This window comes from Myxine glutinosa, chromosome 2 (genome assembly GCF_964187855.1).
Source record: "Myxine glutinosa chromosome 2, kmMyxGlut1.1, whole genome shotgun sequence".
NCBI classification, from domain to species: Eukaryota; Metazoa; Chordata; class Myxini; order Myxiniformes; family Myxinidae; genus Myxine; species Myxine glutinosa.
The window spans coordinates 89,686,405-89,703,180 of record NC_136262.1 but is presented as its reverse complement, the minus strand read 5'-3'; the positions used below and the strand labels follow the sequence as shown (position 1 = coordinate 89,703,180).

Genomic DNA, 16,776 nt, shown 5'->3' with positions numbered 1-16,776 from the left:
GATTGGGAGACTAATTTGGCTTAGAGGGGGATATGGGAGACAAGACGCAGAGACGAATTTGTAAATACAAGGAAGGGCTAGGGTAGTGTAAGCTGACGTTGGAGGGCACGGACGGTTAGGGACGAGCTTGCTCTGCTCGCTCTTCCGCACCCCTTGTGCTGCATTACCTTGTTTTGCTGTGTACCTTTTTGTGCCCTTTTCGCTTTGCTGGTGGTGCTGTGTCTGTCCGCCCACCCCAGGACCATTTTGAAGATGGAACTGTACAGCTGCACATTGCTACACCTGTGCAGCACCCCTGCTGCACTTTGCTACATCTGTGCGGCTGAACTGCGCAGCACTTTGCTGCTGTATCCTTTTCGTTTGTTATAACTTTGCTGCACTTTTGCAGCACACTGCTGCCACAAACACTTTGCTGCACATTATCACATTACACTTATGGACCACAAGTTTTGTGGCCTTACACTTCTGCTGTGCAGCACTTTGCTGCAAACTCACCTTGCATCTTCGGACCACTTGTTTTGAGTGACATCAATGTCACGCAGTTGGACCACATAGGGTTGGCCCTGCTGGCAAATAAACGAACACACTTGTTGTGCATTTTTTTTATTTTTGTGTGCTAGGGCTGAGAAGATTGTAAGTTTATTAAGCCACGAAGAGCAGGAATGGCCTGTATGCTGGTCCGGGGGCTTGCCGGTTCGATATGTGCACACAGAAGATAGAAGATGCAAGACACCAGAAGCAAAAATGTGAATTGACTTTTGAAATGTGTATTTGTGCTTTGCTGTGCTTTCTCTTCCCCTCAAATCTTATTTCCAAAAAGGACAGGTCCTGGGTGTTTAGTTATGTTTAGTTTGAAAACAATTCCGCCATTCGGTTAATTGTGGGCGTGATTCTGTTAGTTAGCTACTCAACGCAGCAGGTGGGACATATTTAGTGTTGTAAAACTGTCGCATACACGGGTTAGAGTAAATGTTATGGGGAACCACATCTAAATGTCACACGTAAGTAAAAGTTAGTCCCAGATCTTTCTCAAAACCGGTCGTTCCAGTTTTTTGTAGGTTCGACTCGGGGACGAGTCTGACAAGGGAGAGGGGCAGTGTTGCGGTTTTGAGTTTGTACAGTGAGTTTAATAAAGGTTAAAATTTCCCCATCATAGTTAGTCACACAAGCAACATGTAGCCTCACGATAGTATAGTTATGTCTTAGTATGTGTGAGCTTAGTCCTTTTCCAATGTTAGTTCTGCATTGAAGTAGTCAGGAGAATAGGCCCTACTGCCACCGACTATCCAGCGTCCGTAGCCTCATGCCCTTTTGCCCTAACGTTGGTTCATTTTGGGTGAGTTAACACGAGGCAGGCTAGGAGGACCGGGGCGGAGCCAAGGGCGGAACGGCAGAAGCGCTGACGCTAAGCACAAGCCGCCAATCAGGGCTCAGAGGTGGTGGCAGCGGCGTTGCGTCACAGGGCGTGGTGAGAAGGTTCGAGAGGGATCCATAAGGTTCGGGGGGCATAGCTATAAAACCCGGCCCTCGAGAGGACTCGCAGATGAACGAAGAACCCGATAGGACTTGCAGCGAAAGACTTGGTGAGCCAAGGACTCGCGCGCACTGACCAACCAGCTCAGAGGATCGAGGAAGAGGAGTTGTGAGCGTCCGAGAACTGTACGGACGTCCGAGAACTGTTTGCTGGTGGTGCTGTGTCTGTCCCCCCACCGCAGGACCATTTTGGAGATGGAACTGTGCAGCTGCACCTTGCTACACCTTGTGTCCGCCAACATTGAATGAATTTGGTTTAGAGGGGATGGGAAAGACAAGACGTAGCGACGCATCTGTAAATGTGTAAATTGTGTAAATACGGGTAGGGGCAAGGGTAGAGTAGGTGACATGGGGGGTGACGAACGGTTAGGGATGAGCTTTCTCGGCTCGCTCTCCCGCGCCCTTCATGTGCATTACTTTGCATTGATGTGTACCCTTGCGCCCCTGCCCGCTGATCTGCTTGTCCTTCCTTCCCCACTCACGGACCCTTGTTCTTTTGTGCCCGAGGGAAAGTGTGCAGGTGCTGCAGTTGTGCGCCCGCACCCTTGCTGCCTGCCTGCCTGCACTGGTACACCACTTATGGACCACACGTTCTGTGGCCTAGCACCACATATGGACCACACGTTCTGTGGCCTGGCATTTGGCTGGAGCGGACTATTGCTGCCAGCAGCATCTTGTTTGCGGACCACGGTTTTAAGTGGCACCTATGCCCAGCGGTGGACCACCTGAGTTGGCCCTGCTGGCAATAAATAAAAGACGAACACGGTTGGTGCAATCCTTTTTATTAAATAGGCAGCAAGCAAGAAGACAGCCAGAAGCACCGGCCCAGCAGACAAGCAAGGACAAGGCATCATTTATTATTTTTTGAAATGTGTTTTGTGCATTTTCATTTTTTGGTGCATTTTCATGCTTGGTGTTTTTCCTGCATTTTTTGTATTTTGGTGGTTGGATGGTGCTTTTCGTGCCTTTTGTTTATTGGTGCATGTGGGTATGGTGTATCGGTGCAGTGCAGTGCAGTGATTTTCCTCTTTTCAAAAAGTTCTGCTTCTCTTCCCACAAAAGACAGGTCCTGGGTTGCAGTGTAAATAATTAGTAGTGTTTTTTGTAAATAATGATCCCCACCGGCTTAAATGTGTAGTTTCAAAATAATTCCGCAATTCGGTTAGTCTGTGGGCATGAGTCAGTTAGATAGGATGCAACGCAGCAGGCGGGACATATTTAGTGTTAAAACTGTCGCACTCAGGGTGAGGTTAAAAGTAGAGGGTAACCACACCTACGTGCCACACTAATTGGTAAAAGATCATTCCCTTGTGTGTCGGCCCGGGAAGGGCCTGGAGAAAGGGAGGGTGCAGTGTTGCGGTTTTAGAACCCTCACTTTGTAAATAATTCTTGTAAATATCCCATCATTATTAAAAGGTTAAAGGTCGCACCCTTAATTAGTCCATATGCAACACGTAGGACACCATAGGACTTTCAGTTATTTCCTTATTATGTGTTTTACTTAAGGCCGTGTTTCCAATAGTTGAATCTGCGTTGCATCAATCAAATAAGGAGTAGGCCCTTTCGTTCATTTTGCAGCCACTCTCTCCAAGCTACGCCATTATGCGCCCCTACAGTCGGGGTTTGTCTCTCCCCAAATTGTCACGTGGTTTGATTAGCAGCGTTCGCTGCATTGAGCCTTCGTCGCCTTAGCGCTCGCTCTAAACGCCATTGAACATGCGGTCTCAGGCCGAGGAAAAAGGGGGCGGGACACAAGAACGAGGTGTGGCCACGTCAACTCACCATCAAGGGCGGAGCCGGTGAGCCCTCGCCAACCAACCAGGGCTGAGGTAAGCTCACTGGCGGGTGTGGTTTGATGAAGCGCGCATTGATCTGTGAGCGCATTATATAAGCGCACGCGCCAAGCCCTTTGAAGGACTGTGCCACGGATTGCTTATTGTATAGGACTGCGCGGAGAGAGCTCGATTACCACGGACTTGGGGACTTGAGCAACTGCGTGAGGGAGCACGTTTGATACAAACTGCCTCTGATACGAACTGCCCTTTGTGATATGAACATTACTCGGGAGAGAGAGAGCGTTGGCACGAAATACGTATTACGTCCGTAGCCTCCCAGTCCCCCCGATATACGTAAGGTCCGCTCGCGGTCAACGACAACGACACGCTGCCAGCCTGCTTCCACCACCACCACGGCACGAGTCGGGACCGGACGAGGAGCCTGGACATCTGCCTGGACCTTCCTCCCCTACCAGCTACCATCCCGTGTGAGTGTGTCTGTTTGTCCTGGGGTCGTTAAGTTAAGACTGTATAGGTAAGCCTGCCCTGTGTCCTGCTTCTTCTCTTCTTCTTTCTTGTATATTCCTTTTGTTTCCTCTTCTTTTTGGTTTGTTAATAAATTCACCTTGTTATTTCTTGGTTTTTCCCTAATCTGATCGCCTCCGCCCTTTCTTTCAATTGAGTACCTGTGGCACGATTTCGGAACCGCTAGAATCGGGTTAGTCTTTGTTAATGGCTCGGGCCGCAGATTGCTAACCGCTCGGCAATTTCCATCTTATCCGTGGTTCGAGCAGGAGTTATTTCCCTGCTTTACGGTCGGGTTAGTAAGTAGGTATTTGGGACTTCATTGACCAATGACCCTAGCTAATACCGACCGGAAGGAGCGTTATAACTTCTAAGGACTCGGGTCGGTCAGTCACGGACAAGGGGATTAACCCCCCCTTGATAAGGGGAGCGCCGACCCCCGAATCCACAACAATATATATGCATATATATATGCATATATATGCATATATATATACATATATATGCCAAGGTGTGCCAAGGAGGATTTTGTACGACAGAGGATGCCCATTCGGCGGCTGACTTTGGAGGCCAACTTTGAAATGTGGTTTGACCAAGAAAGATCATGGCTGATAGTGACACCCAGGAGTTGTTTGAATGACTGAACTTCCTCAAGAGGATTGTTAAGAAGGTAAATAGGAGAGGAGGATTTGCAAGACGATCCTTTCGGAGAAAGATAGTGAGAGTGTGAGATTTGTCACGATTGAAAGACATATTCCAAATGTTTGACCAGCTTGTGATTTTTTTTTCAAGATCTGAAGAGAGGGAAGAGGCTGCAGCCTGCCTGTCTGAAGGATGAGAGATGGGAATGGGAGATGAAGCGAGATAGCATAGAGCTGTAAGCTTGAAGCATAAGAGGGAAGAGTGTGATTGGACAAAAAAAAAAAACAGGAAAAATGTTACAACCAACAATATATGGTTCATTGTATGAAATGTCAATGTCATACATCTGTTTGTGGATTTGCATTAGAAATCTACTATGAATATTGCTCTGTGAGCCTTGACCTCTCCCAAGCAAATGAAAGCACAAGATTACATTTTCTGGTGTCCCAAACTACAATTTGGAGAACAGCAGGAAGGCAGTCTGTTTGAAAATATTACACACATACCTGTTTGTCCAGCCAGCCTTTGTGCTCCGAATCTGCCACATCCCATATCTGTTGACAGCAAGTTGTGAATGGTGTGTTAAGAAAAATAAAACGCCAGAACAAAAATACAAAGAAAGAAGATACATTAGGATAAATGAAATACTAGTATTAGCACAGCATTTTGTAAACAAAACCTTGGTGTGACCAGAGCAGAGGGAACTATAACAACACTCTTCGACGTCACGACGTTGACCGAAAGGACTCCGCCAACATTATTACATCATTATAATACTTGTACCAAGTTTGATCTAAATGCATTCAGCTGTTCATAAGTTATCACATTTTTACCTGACATGACCTCTGACCTTTGACCACTTGACCCCACAATTTAATCAATTCATGTTTACATCATTATATGAGTACATACCTGCACCAAGTTTTAATTTAAATACCTTCAGCTGTTCACAAGTTATCACATTTTTACCTGACATGACCTCTGACCTCTTAATGCCATAATCCAATCAGTTCATCTTTACATCATATATACTTATACCAAATTTGCTCAAAATCCCATCACTTGTTCACAAGTTGGCATGGCAACATAAATTTAACTTAATATGACCTCTGACCTTGGACCTCGTGACTCCAAAATCGAATCAGTTCATCTTTGCATCATGTATACTTGTACCAAGTTTGTTCAAAATCCCATCACTGGTTCACAAGTTGGCACGGCAACATAATTTTTACTTTAAATGACCTCAGACCTCTGACCTCGTGACCTCAAAATCTAATCAGTTCATCTTTACCTCATTATACATATCTGCACAAGGTTTGACTAAGATCCCTACAGCCATTCTTAAGTTATCGCGGTAACGAAGTAATTGTAACTTAACATGACCTCTGATCTTTCACCTCTTGACCCCAAAATCGAATCAGCTTATCTTCTTTAAAAGGAATGTGTAATCAAAAATGTCATCTTTGACTGCTGAATTGTATCACATTATTAATCATTTTCCATTGAAGCCATGTTTGTGATATGATAAGTTTGAATTCATAAAAACTCGCATGGAATTTCAATGCGGTGGCGAGTTTTCTAATGTTTTCCAAAACATATACCAAACAAGACTCTCTGAGAATGTCGAAGTGTGAGGAATACAGTACAGCTTTACGATGGAATACTCTGAAGGCTCAAGTAAGACATCAACATTCAGTAAAGAGGAATTATTCATAGAATGTGAAAGACATGCACGAAAAATGTATTTTACTTATCGAGTCGTTTTGCTAAAATTCAACCACAGACATTTGAGTCCATTGCATTGCCAATTACAGGGAACCCTGCCAATCAGCATGGTCAAGCACAAACGCCAGAGGTTAACGAGAACAGACCAAAATTTACTTTTTGAAAAAAAAACAAAAAAAAAACAAGCTACACCCTCTTTGCCCTTTAAGGTAGCACAGAACCAGTCTAACAAGGCAATCTGCAATTTTGTTTATTGGCGCTGAGGAAGCGCCTTTAGCGATTGACTTCCAGCCAGTGTAACGCTAATTCCTGTCACAGGAATTCTGAGATCATATAAGTGGGCGTGGCAGTTCCTGATTGGTTCGTGTTGGGGAACGCCTTCTCGCTGCCGACGTGACGTAAATTCGCGCACGCGCACTGGTGATTGGCGCTGAGGAAGCGCCTCTAGCGAATGACTTCCAGCCAGTGTAACGCTAATTCCTGTCACAGGAATTCTGAGATCATATAAGTGGGCGTGGCAGTTCCTGATTGGTTCGTGTTGGGGAACGCCTTCTCGCTGCCGACGTGACGTAAATTCGCGCACGCGCACTGGTGAAGCTTACTCGATCTTACTCGATCCCATATTACATGTACTTTCATTGCATACAAATTATACTTCCTCCTAGAAATTCCATGCCCGAACCTCAGCGCAATCCAAGAGGATTCACTTGTTTTAAATGAAGTTCTCTGAATAACGTTTTTGGAGGTGGCTGTACCACCTTAGAACAATAGTCTGCAAGTGACCATTTAAACATTAACCAACGCGTTAACCATGAGCCTGGAATTTGATTATATGAAAGACAATATTAATCAGGCATTTGCATTAGTAGTGTGCTGGCAGAATGGCCAAGAGGTACGCACACTCGCCCCCTCTAAGCTTTCTGGCGTGGGTTTGATCATCTCGGCCCAGCTACAAACTGTCATCCTGGTGTTGCCTCGGCAATGTGATTCATCAGTGTGTGTGCCGTACCTCGGATGGACATTAAAAAAGGCAAACCAACAGAGTATGTTTGCTTAAATATGAAAAACGTCACCAAAATCCTAAATCAAATGATATATTGCACTTTTGTTTGGCTATATAAAGACACAACTTTCCAAATGGTCATTCACAACCTGACCTTTCCAAGAACGACATCGCTCAAATTGGAGCGTTTCAGGAACAGCGCAGCGTCTGCTGCGCCAATAACACCAGAATTATTTGGATCAACCTGGGGTGACAAAGAAAATGTTAAGATCTGCCACTTTAATCTGCAAGATGATCTTTGTTACTCATAATCATCAACAACATAGTAATCTTCACTATAGGTCAAGTTCTCCAAATCTAATCAATATTATAATCAACTAGAACAGCACTTGGTAGAGCGCATACCCCTGCCAGACTGAACAGTTTACGTTTTGTATCCCATTGATAGGCCGGATCTGGATTCGGACCTGAAACAAAATCTAATCGCTTGTTCTTGTCACCGAACCAACTCAAAACAACAGCTTAGTCATAACTCGTCCACAACTTTAATAAATATTGTCGTGTCCCTGGGGTTAAGACCCCAAGAGGACGAATGACCGAAACGAGCTTAACTCTGAGGCATATACCCAACTTGGCGGTATTAACTTTTCGCGCACACAGGAAGGTTTGAAGCCTTATCTGATCGGAATAACACGCAGAGGTTAACCCGAACCCACAAACACAAAAGCGGGACAGCAAAATCTATATAAATAAAACACAGTTTGTGTGTGTGTGTGTATATGTTAGCGATAGACTCCTAAACGGAGAGGCTCACGTACTTGATATTTGGCATAGACATGGCCAATGAGCCTGGGAAGGACATGGCCTACCTAAAAATATTTGACGAGATCCATATTTTTTATTCATATTTACCTAAGCGCATTTCAGCGAGGAACATTATACACGGAATCTCAGCCGGTGCCAGAGCAGCTCGCTGATCCGCTCAGAGCGATCACGTGATGTTCCATCCTCGCTGCCAGACCACTGAATGGAAAATATATAGAATGACCATTGCCATTCACACCACATAGGTGGAGATGCAGCTACCAGGCGCCATCTTGGTTGGCACTCGATGCTGGGCGATGGTGATTTCCGTCACACGTTTGCACATAATTCAGAGCGAAAAGCGATTGTGTTTTTTCACCTTTTGTGCGATCGTGTTTTGTGTCAATTTTTGTCGATTTTGTGCAATATGAATTAAACGTCTTTGAAACAGCTGTGAAACGTCTTTCCACAACCCTTCCTTAACCGATTGAAGCAGTTTATTGCCGCACAAAATGGCATTTTAAGTTGTCTCGCTTTTAAAATCTGGGACACGTTCAAAACAAACGAGATCCGCGAAGCGAGTTGGTCGAGTCGTTCTAAATCCCCACCCCCCCCCCCCCACCCCCAAAAACCAAACAAACAAACAAAAAAAAACAAACATTTATTTTCCTTTCTCCACGTGTACTGTTGACTCATCCTGTATTTTCTGTCCAGGTGTGCTGTTCGCCCCGCCCCCATTAACTCCTTGCCATCCACCGTTTGCCCTTCACGTGACTCGTGGTGGTCCCTCTCGGCTCTCCCCCCGTTGGTATTTTTGTGCACATAAGATTGTTCACGGTTCTGTTTAAATATTATTTAAATATGTATACCCTTTCCCCTTCAGTGTTTTACTCAGTGGTATTTTACAACACGCTGTTTTTCTTCCTATTTAAAAGGCTTTTCTCAATTTCCTCTCCAACTCATTCCACCTCAAAAAAAAGAAATTCAATATCTTATACGTCTCCCTCACTACATGGTCTAAATTCACATTCATTCCATCCCTCCTCCATCATTCTGAACCGGATTGCTAACTTGAAAATCACAACAAACCCAATTTGTTTTCAATGTTCGTCTTTCATTAATCATCCACTTTCTAACTAAACTCCCCTCTTGCCCCTCCCATCCAAATCCCTCCCCTTGCACCTACACTCCTAAACTCCCCCCTTGCCCCGCCACTCTTAAACTCCCCCCCTACCCCTCCACTCCTGAACTCCCCCCTTGCCCTTCCACTCCTGAACTCCCCCCTTCCCCTACCCCTCCTAAACTCCCCCCTCACTCCTCCCCTTCAAAACTCCCCCCCAAACTCCTCCCCCAAAAACTCCCCCAAACTCCCCAAAAACTCCCCCAAAACTCCCCCAAAACTCCTCCTCATCCTTCCCTTTCTTGGAACTCTTCTGCAATCGCTGACACACTAACAACTGCTCTCCCTACCTCCCCCTCTCATCCTTCATCTTACCCTACTCCTCCCCTCCCCTGTCCTGTACCCGATGCTCCCCCTCTCTCTTCATTAACGGTATGGACCTCAAACATCCGGGGCCTTCGCTCAAACCTGACTGATCTCTCCATACAGGTTGCTTCTGACAATCCAGACTTGATCTGCTTAACAGAGACTTTCCTCCTTCAAGATGTCTCTGATTCCTTAATATCTCTTCCTGGTTACTCCCTCCTCCGGTATGATAGACCTGAGCCTCGGCCTGGTGGTGGGGTGGCTATCTTTATCAAAAACTCTCTTCCTCACTCTCCTTGCACTGCCCTCTCTCCTCCTCACCCCCAGGAGTACCTCTGGCTACGGCTTCCTCTCCGCTCCCACCTTTTGTTCATATGTGTTCTGTACCGTCCCCCAAACAGTGATGACTCCATCTACATTTCACTGTCTGACAACATGGACCAACTTCTATCCACTCATCCCAACTCTCTCTTCCTCATATGTGGTGACTTCAATTGTCATCATGCCACCTGGTTGGGTGTGGGTTCCTCTCTCACCAGTCATAGCACCTCAGCAAAGGACTTCTGTGACTCACTGGGATTGACACAATCTGTCAATTTCCCGACCCGGATCTCAGCCAATGGAGTATCTTCTCTTCTAGACTTGGTTATGACTAACTTCCCTGCTAATGTCTGCTGCTCTTCTTCTGCTCCAATCGGTTCTTCTGATCATGTGCTTGTCAAAGTGGACATCTCTCTGGCCATTCTCAGAGAGCCTCCTCAGCGTCGACGAGTCTGGCATTTCACTCAGGCCGACTGGGACGGTCTTCAAGCAGCCATCAATCGTCTGGATTGGTCTCCCATCTCCACTGCCTCTGACATCAATTCTTCCTGGGAATTCTTCCAAAGCAAACTGATCTCTCTCATGCACAGATTTATCCCATCTCGCCTTCAGTTGTCTTACCCTTCCTCCCGTCCATGGTACACTGAATCTTGTGGTGAGGCAGTTGCCCTGAAACAACTTGCCTTTGCCTCTTGGAAGGCTAATCCAACTGAAGGAAATCTCAGTTCCTTCCACCAAGCTCGGAACAAGTGTGTGTCTACCCTCAGGAGTGCCAGGAAGCACTATCTCTCCTCACTCAAGAATGAACTCTCAAACCTGTCTCCTTCCTCCAAATCCTGGTGGCGTCTGGTCAAATCCGTTTCTGGTGTTTGTTCCCCCTCCATCCCCTCCCTTACCTCAAATGGCCACACAGTTGACATCGCACGTGACAAAGCCGAATGCCTCAACTCTGTGTTTGCCTCAAAATCCTTAGTCCCAAACCCATCTCTCTCTGTTCCCACCTTTCCCAGTCGAACCAAACTGCTCCTGGACTCTGTGACCTTCTCTCCTGACAAGGTGGAGGAGTTTTTGTCAAACCTCGACTGATTCTGCAACTGGACCAGATGGCATCAGCCCACGGGTCCTAAAATCCTGCTCTGCCGCTCTATCTCACCCTCTCTCTGTTCTTTTCACCCTATCTTTTGCTCAAGGTCATCTGCCAGCATCCTGGAAATCAGCAAACATTACCGCTTTACACAAAAAAGGTGCAAAAACAGATCCTTGCAACTACAGACCAATCAGCCTGCTCCCAATTATCAGCAAAGTCATGGAATCCATCATTGCTTCGGATATGAAATCTTTCCTCTTCTCCAATGGCTTGATCTCTGATCATCAATTTGGTTTCAGACCAGGTCACTCTACTCTGGACATGCTGCTTCTGCTGTCTCAACAATGGATGGAGGTCCTCGATGCCAAACAGGAAATCAGAGCTTGACATATCACGTGCCTTCGATACGGTCTGGCACCCAGCTCTGCTCACCAAACTCTCCTCCTATGGTATCCATGGAAATCTCCATGCATGGCTTGCGGACTTCCTCTCTGGTCGTAGTCAACATGTGGCCCTGAATGGATTTCTCTCATCTCCCCTTCCCGTTCAGGCTGGAGTTCCCCAAGGCAGTGTGCTGGGCCCTGTGCTTTTTCTGGTCTTTATCAATGATCTCTCCGACTCTCTGGAAAATCCTCTGTATCTCTTTGCTGATGACGCCACTCTCTGCCGCTCCATTCCTCTTCCCTCAGATCGGCAGTCTGCAGCCTCCTCACTCTCTGAAGACCTGGACAAAATCACAGACTGGTCAAACATGTGGAACATGTCTTTCAATCCTGACAAATCTCACACTCTTACTATGTCTCTCCGAAAAGATCGACTGGACAACCCTCCCATCTACTTTCTCAACAATCCTCTCCAAGAAGTTCTGTCGCTCAAGCTTTTGGGTCTCACCATCTGCCATGATCTTTCTTGGGAAAACCACATTTCCAAGCTGGCCTCCAAAGCCAGTCGCCGACTGGGCATCCTCCGTCGTGCGAAGTCCTTCCTAGGCACACCTGAGCTCCTCACCACATACAAGGCTTTCATCCGCAGCTCAATGGAATACTGTTCTCCCCTATGGGCTGGTGCTCCTGCCTCACACCTGGCTCGGCTTCACGCTGTTGAATCCAAAGCTTTCAGAATCATTGGAATCTCCCGCGATGAAGCTATCTCTGAGGGCCTTTCACTCACTCACCGCAGGCAGGTAGGTGGTCTTTCTGTCTTCTACCGACTCCTCTCCGGCCTTGCTCCCCCAGCTCTCTCTGTGCTCTGTCCCCCAAATATTCCTACAGGTCGCACAAGATCTGCCAGCCACCCTCTGATGGTTAAACTGCCGAAATCTCGGCTCTCTGCTCACCTTCACTCTTTCATTCCTCTTTTCTCTCTGCCTCTGGAACAAACTTCCACACTCACTTCAATCACACTCCTCCCTCCAGGTCTTCAAAACAGCTGTTCACCACCATCTCTTATCTTCCCCCATCCAAAACCTTGATCTTTTCTACCCCCACTAATTCACCCCAGATCCACCTTGTTTGAAATTCCAACTTCTTTCCTGGAAGTCTTGGCAGTGTCCATATGTTTTATACCTCTCCCACACCCCCCCCCCCCCCCTTCCCATGCCTTCCCCCCAAAGCCCTCTCCCTCCCACAGTTCTCTCGATGTCTCCATGTCTCTCGGTCCCTGCTCTCAAATGTTGTGTTTGTGTCCTTCCCCTTTCTCCCCATCTTGTCTACCGCTCCCGATGTTATTTGTTTTGTGTGTCTGTTTGTCTTTCTGTGTGATTAATGTTCGCTCTTTCACGAGCCTCGATCTTGTATACAAAAAAAAAAAAAAAAAAACCAAGATGGCGACACGGCGGCTACACTTTTCACGGAGTATGAGCGTTCTATATATTTTCAATTAAGTGCGCCAGACTCGCTCACATACTTGATTTGTGGCATAGACATGGCCATTGGGCCTTCACGGTGTAATTTGTGCGAGGCTTTTGTCCGAGTGAGCTTGAGTCGAGAGGGCGAATGTACGGGTTGGGAATGTACGGGTCTCCCTTCCCCCGCCTGGCAACGCCGGTACTGGAGGGCGTCACAGGATCGGTGAGTCTCCAAAATCCACTTTGTGCTGTTGTTGCGAAGATGCAGGACGATGTCGCGATTGTTGTGCTGCTCTCCTCCCATGAGAACTGCAACGTCATTGTTGACAGGCCCTCCCCTTCCTCCCCTCCACTTCCCCCTCCCCCCTCTCCCTCCCCCCTAACCTTCCCTCCTTCCCTTCCCCCCTCCCCTTCCCTCCTCCCCCTCCCCCACCCTTTCCCCCCTCCCCCTCCCTTTCCCCCCTCCTCCTCCCCCTACCCTTCCCCCATCCCTTCCCCTCCCCTTTCCCCCTCCCCTCCCCCTCCCTTTCCCCCCCTTCCCCTTCCCCCCTCCCTCTCCCCTTCCCCCTCCCCTTCCCCCTTCCCCCCTCCCCCTCTCCTCCCCTTCCCCCTCCCCTCCCCCGCCCGGCAATGCCGGGTACTTCTGCTAGTCCACAATACAAGGAAAGTAAAATTCGACAAGTTATGATTTAATGAAAATAAATGCAAGTAATAATGAAAGGTGAGGTAAAGACTAAAATTCCTAAATGAGACGTCTCCATTCAGACTCGTATACAAACAAGGGGAAAACGAAAGTAAAAGAAAATAAATAATGCTTTGGTAATCGGCTGGCACTCAGCTTTGCATCCCCAAATGGCTGGTAAGGCTTGCCGGTCGCTCCTCACCCCTCCAAACCACCATGCGGGAAACGCACTAAATGGCTCTTCAACGTCCTCTCGCTCTTCGACGTCCTCTCTTCGACGTCCAGAGAAAACACGACGCGGACCCAGTCCACCCCTGACGTCGATCCTGTCCCTTGTAGTTCCGACTGTACCGAACCGCTGTTTCTCACCAGCCCTTTCCCAAGAGGGCACACAAACCAATGACCACACGCCCACGACCAAGCCAGAACAATGAGGAAATGTGACTGCCCACTATAAAAGCCAGGACCAGAAGAGAGAGTAAGACGGCTTGACCGTGTCTTTTTTCCTTCACTCTCGAATGTTCCACGATGACGTCACACTCTGTCAATCACCAAGCTCCACTCAATCATCCCATCACGCCTCCACCAATCACAAAGGCCGGGGCATGGCCTCCTCGTTACGAGTCGTCGTGGGCGGAGTCCAATCTCTTTCGGGAATGTTCGGATGACGTCGAAAGCCGTGAGGTGGGATTTATGTGCCGATCTGCAAATGCTGCCCCTGTCGGCCCTCGTGGCGTGGTGAGCGAATTAGTCCAATTGTTATAGTTGTTGTAATGGCGGCTCTTTTTGATGCAATAACAAAGGGAAAAATCATAGGGCAATTACACACTGGGGTTTATCCTTAAGCCCTACCTAATTAGCATAGCTCCACCCCTCGTATGGAGACACATATACGATCTTACCCGGACATTCGACACTACTTAGATACATGAGGTGGGTTCTTCTTCTTCGCGACACTCGGGCATGCTAATTTATACGATTCTATCTCGGCCAGGTATTTCATCGTTTACCCCCCACAAACGTAATAATATGTAATATGTCGCTTTTCGACCAATCTCTCAATGATGAAGAATCACTTTAAAAATTAAATAATTCTCGTATCCGAATCCATATTCAAATCTTCACCAAAATCAAATCGATTCTTCCTTGTCACACACACAACCTGTCCACCAAGTTTCGTACAAATCTGTCCATAACTTTTTGAGATATCGTGCTATATATTGGTTTTACCCCTATCTCCAAATGGTGAAGAATCACTTAACAAATTATACTAGCTGGATCCGGATCCGGATCTTCACAAACATTGAATGAATTCTTCATTGTCACATACACAACCCCTCCACCAAATTTTGCTCGAATCAGTCCACAACTTTTTCAGATATCTTATTCACAGACAAACAAACAAACAAACAGACAGACAGGGGTGAAAACAAAACCTCCATCCACCTTCAGTGGTGGAGGTAAAAAGAAACACTTATTGTCACCTAAAGATAGGGTTTTGGGTCCACCCAAGTGTAGGTCATTTATCATCCTTTTTCTGCCTGCCACAATGCTTTTTATACATAGCACTTCAAAACAAGATAATAGTTTCCGATAAACTTTTCACCACAATATTAACTTTGCAATTTGACTTGTTATTCTGAGCATTAAATATAAACTTTAACTATTACAGAGACCTTTTCACACAACGCACCTGTCGATAATATTTCTCATATAGAGGATTCCCACTTGAGAGCTGCAGACAAAAAAAGTAGATCAAAACTTTCAGTCATCATCATCATCATGTACAGAGCATTGGTGCTGCCGAAGCAGCTACTAACTACAATCCTGGTCAGGTCGACAGGAAGTCAGCACAGGATTATAGCCCAGGAGCATTAGCCAAAAATGAAGGGGAAGCCTAGAAGAAATTAGTAGAAAGCTGATTTTTTGCACAGAGCTCCAGAATGTCATGTGGATACCCACAGTACAAAGTCCCACGAGTCCCACCTTGTGGCATTTTCAAAATTCAAGATGTCCGCCGGTTAGATGGAAAATGCATAAATTGCGATAACGTCAGCCTAGAACCTCATAAAAGCATACTTTTTATGTCTAAATATATTGATTTTAGATTTTATATCTAAATGCTGACATCAATATAAGAACACTCACGGGGCATGGTACGTGGCATGTTCTAGGTGGTATTGCATGTGTTACTCCTACAGGTGAGGAACCGGCCACTACCAGTAGAGAGGGAGTTGACAAAAATTGTTGCCCAAACTGGTCAATTTGGACAAGTGCCAATCAAAGTGTACAAAAAGAAAACTGCACCAGGGTTCAAGTCCATCAAAATAGGGCCCAATGAACCTCCCAAACCCAAACCACCCCTCCTCAAATTATCTGAATGCTTGGATAATATCTGGTTAGTACGCTTCTCTCTGGGTATCCCTGTGTCACAATGTCCGTCATGGAGTGGCTTTATGCAATGTGCTGTGAAGGGAGAAAATCACGAAATGAGTAAGATTCATATTCTGCCATTCATTAACCAGGATCCATCTCAACCTGACACCATCTATTCTGCTTTGTGTTTCGCCCAGAAGCTGTCTGAAAAGTATGGACTGGGTCTTTGTCCTGTCACATTTGACCAACCCCTCTATATCAAGGCAGCTGAAATTGTGAAATCCTCTCACCCAGGTCTGAAGAATATTGTTGTAAGACTTGGGGGTTTTCATCTACTCATGTCATATATGGGAGCAATTGGATATGTAATGGGTGGTAGAGGTTTAGAGGATCTGTGGGAGACCGTGTATGCTCCAAACACTGTGATTCATATGATGACAGGTCATGCATATGCTCGTGCACTCCGCGCTCATCTTTTGTCTTCAGTTGCCATAATGTCAAAATTACTTGACCAACCTGAATGTCTCAGTGGTGTGGATCTGCCCGATCTTAAGGCTATTCACAAAGCCCTGCTGAATGGGGAATGCCCCACGTCAAGTGTGGAAGATGAGGAATGTGTCAACCAGCTCAGTGATATCATGGATGCTCTCATGGTAAAGGCAGAAAAGCAAGGTAGAACCGGTAAACTATGGATTGAATATTTGAAGCAAGTGTCCATGATCAGGCGTTTCATCCGAGCAGAGCGCACTGGGGATTGGGACTTGCATCTGCAGGCAGTCAGTGAAATGATCCCCCTGTTCCATGCTGCTGGTCACCTTGCGTATGCTAAGTCTGCCCACCTCTACCTTGACCAGATGAAAGACCTTGAAAGTACCATGTCTTCAGTGCAGTTCTATAACTACACAGAAAGAGGGTTCTTCACCATTCGACGGACAGAAAAGTTCTGGAGTGGCAATTTCAGCGACCAGACA

The 16,776-nt window shown here is 46.5% G+C and overlaps 1 protein-coding gene across 2 annotated transcripts in view; it reads right to left on the bottom strand.

The window, feature by feature from the left end:
- LOC137421594 (uncharacterized) overlaps positions 1-16,776 on the bottom strand; it is a 152,513-nt gene that overhangs the window by 131,783 nt on the left and 3,954 nt on the right. For both annotated transcript variants that reach the window (XM_068107802.2, XM_068107803.2), the window contains exons 2-4: positions 15,123-15,164; positions 7,358-7,447; positions 4,982-5,029 (exon numbers count right to left, since the gene is read on the bottom strand). In XM_068107802.2, the coding sequence (XP_067963903.1) occupies positions 4,982-5,029; positions 7,358-7,447; positions 15,123-15,164 (180 nt within the window). The remainder of the gene's footprint in view (positions 1-4,981; positions 5,030-7,357; positions 7,448-15,122; positions 15,165-16,776) is intronic.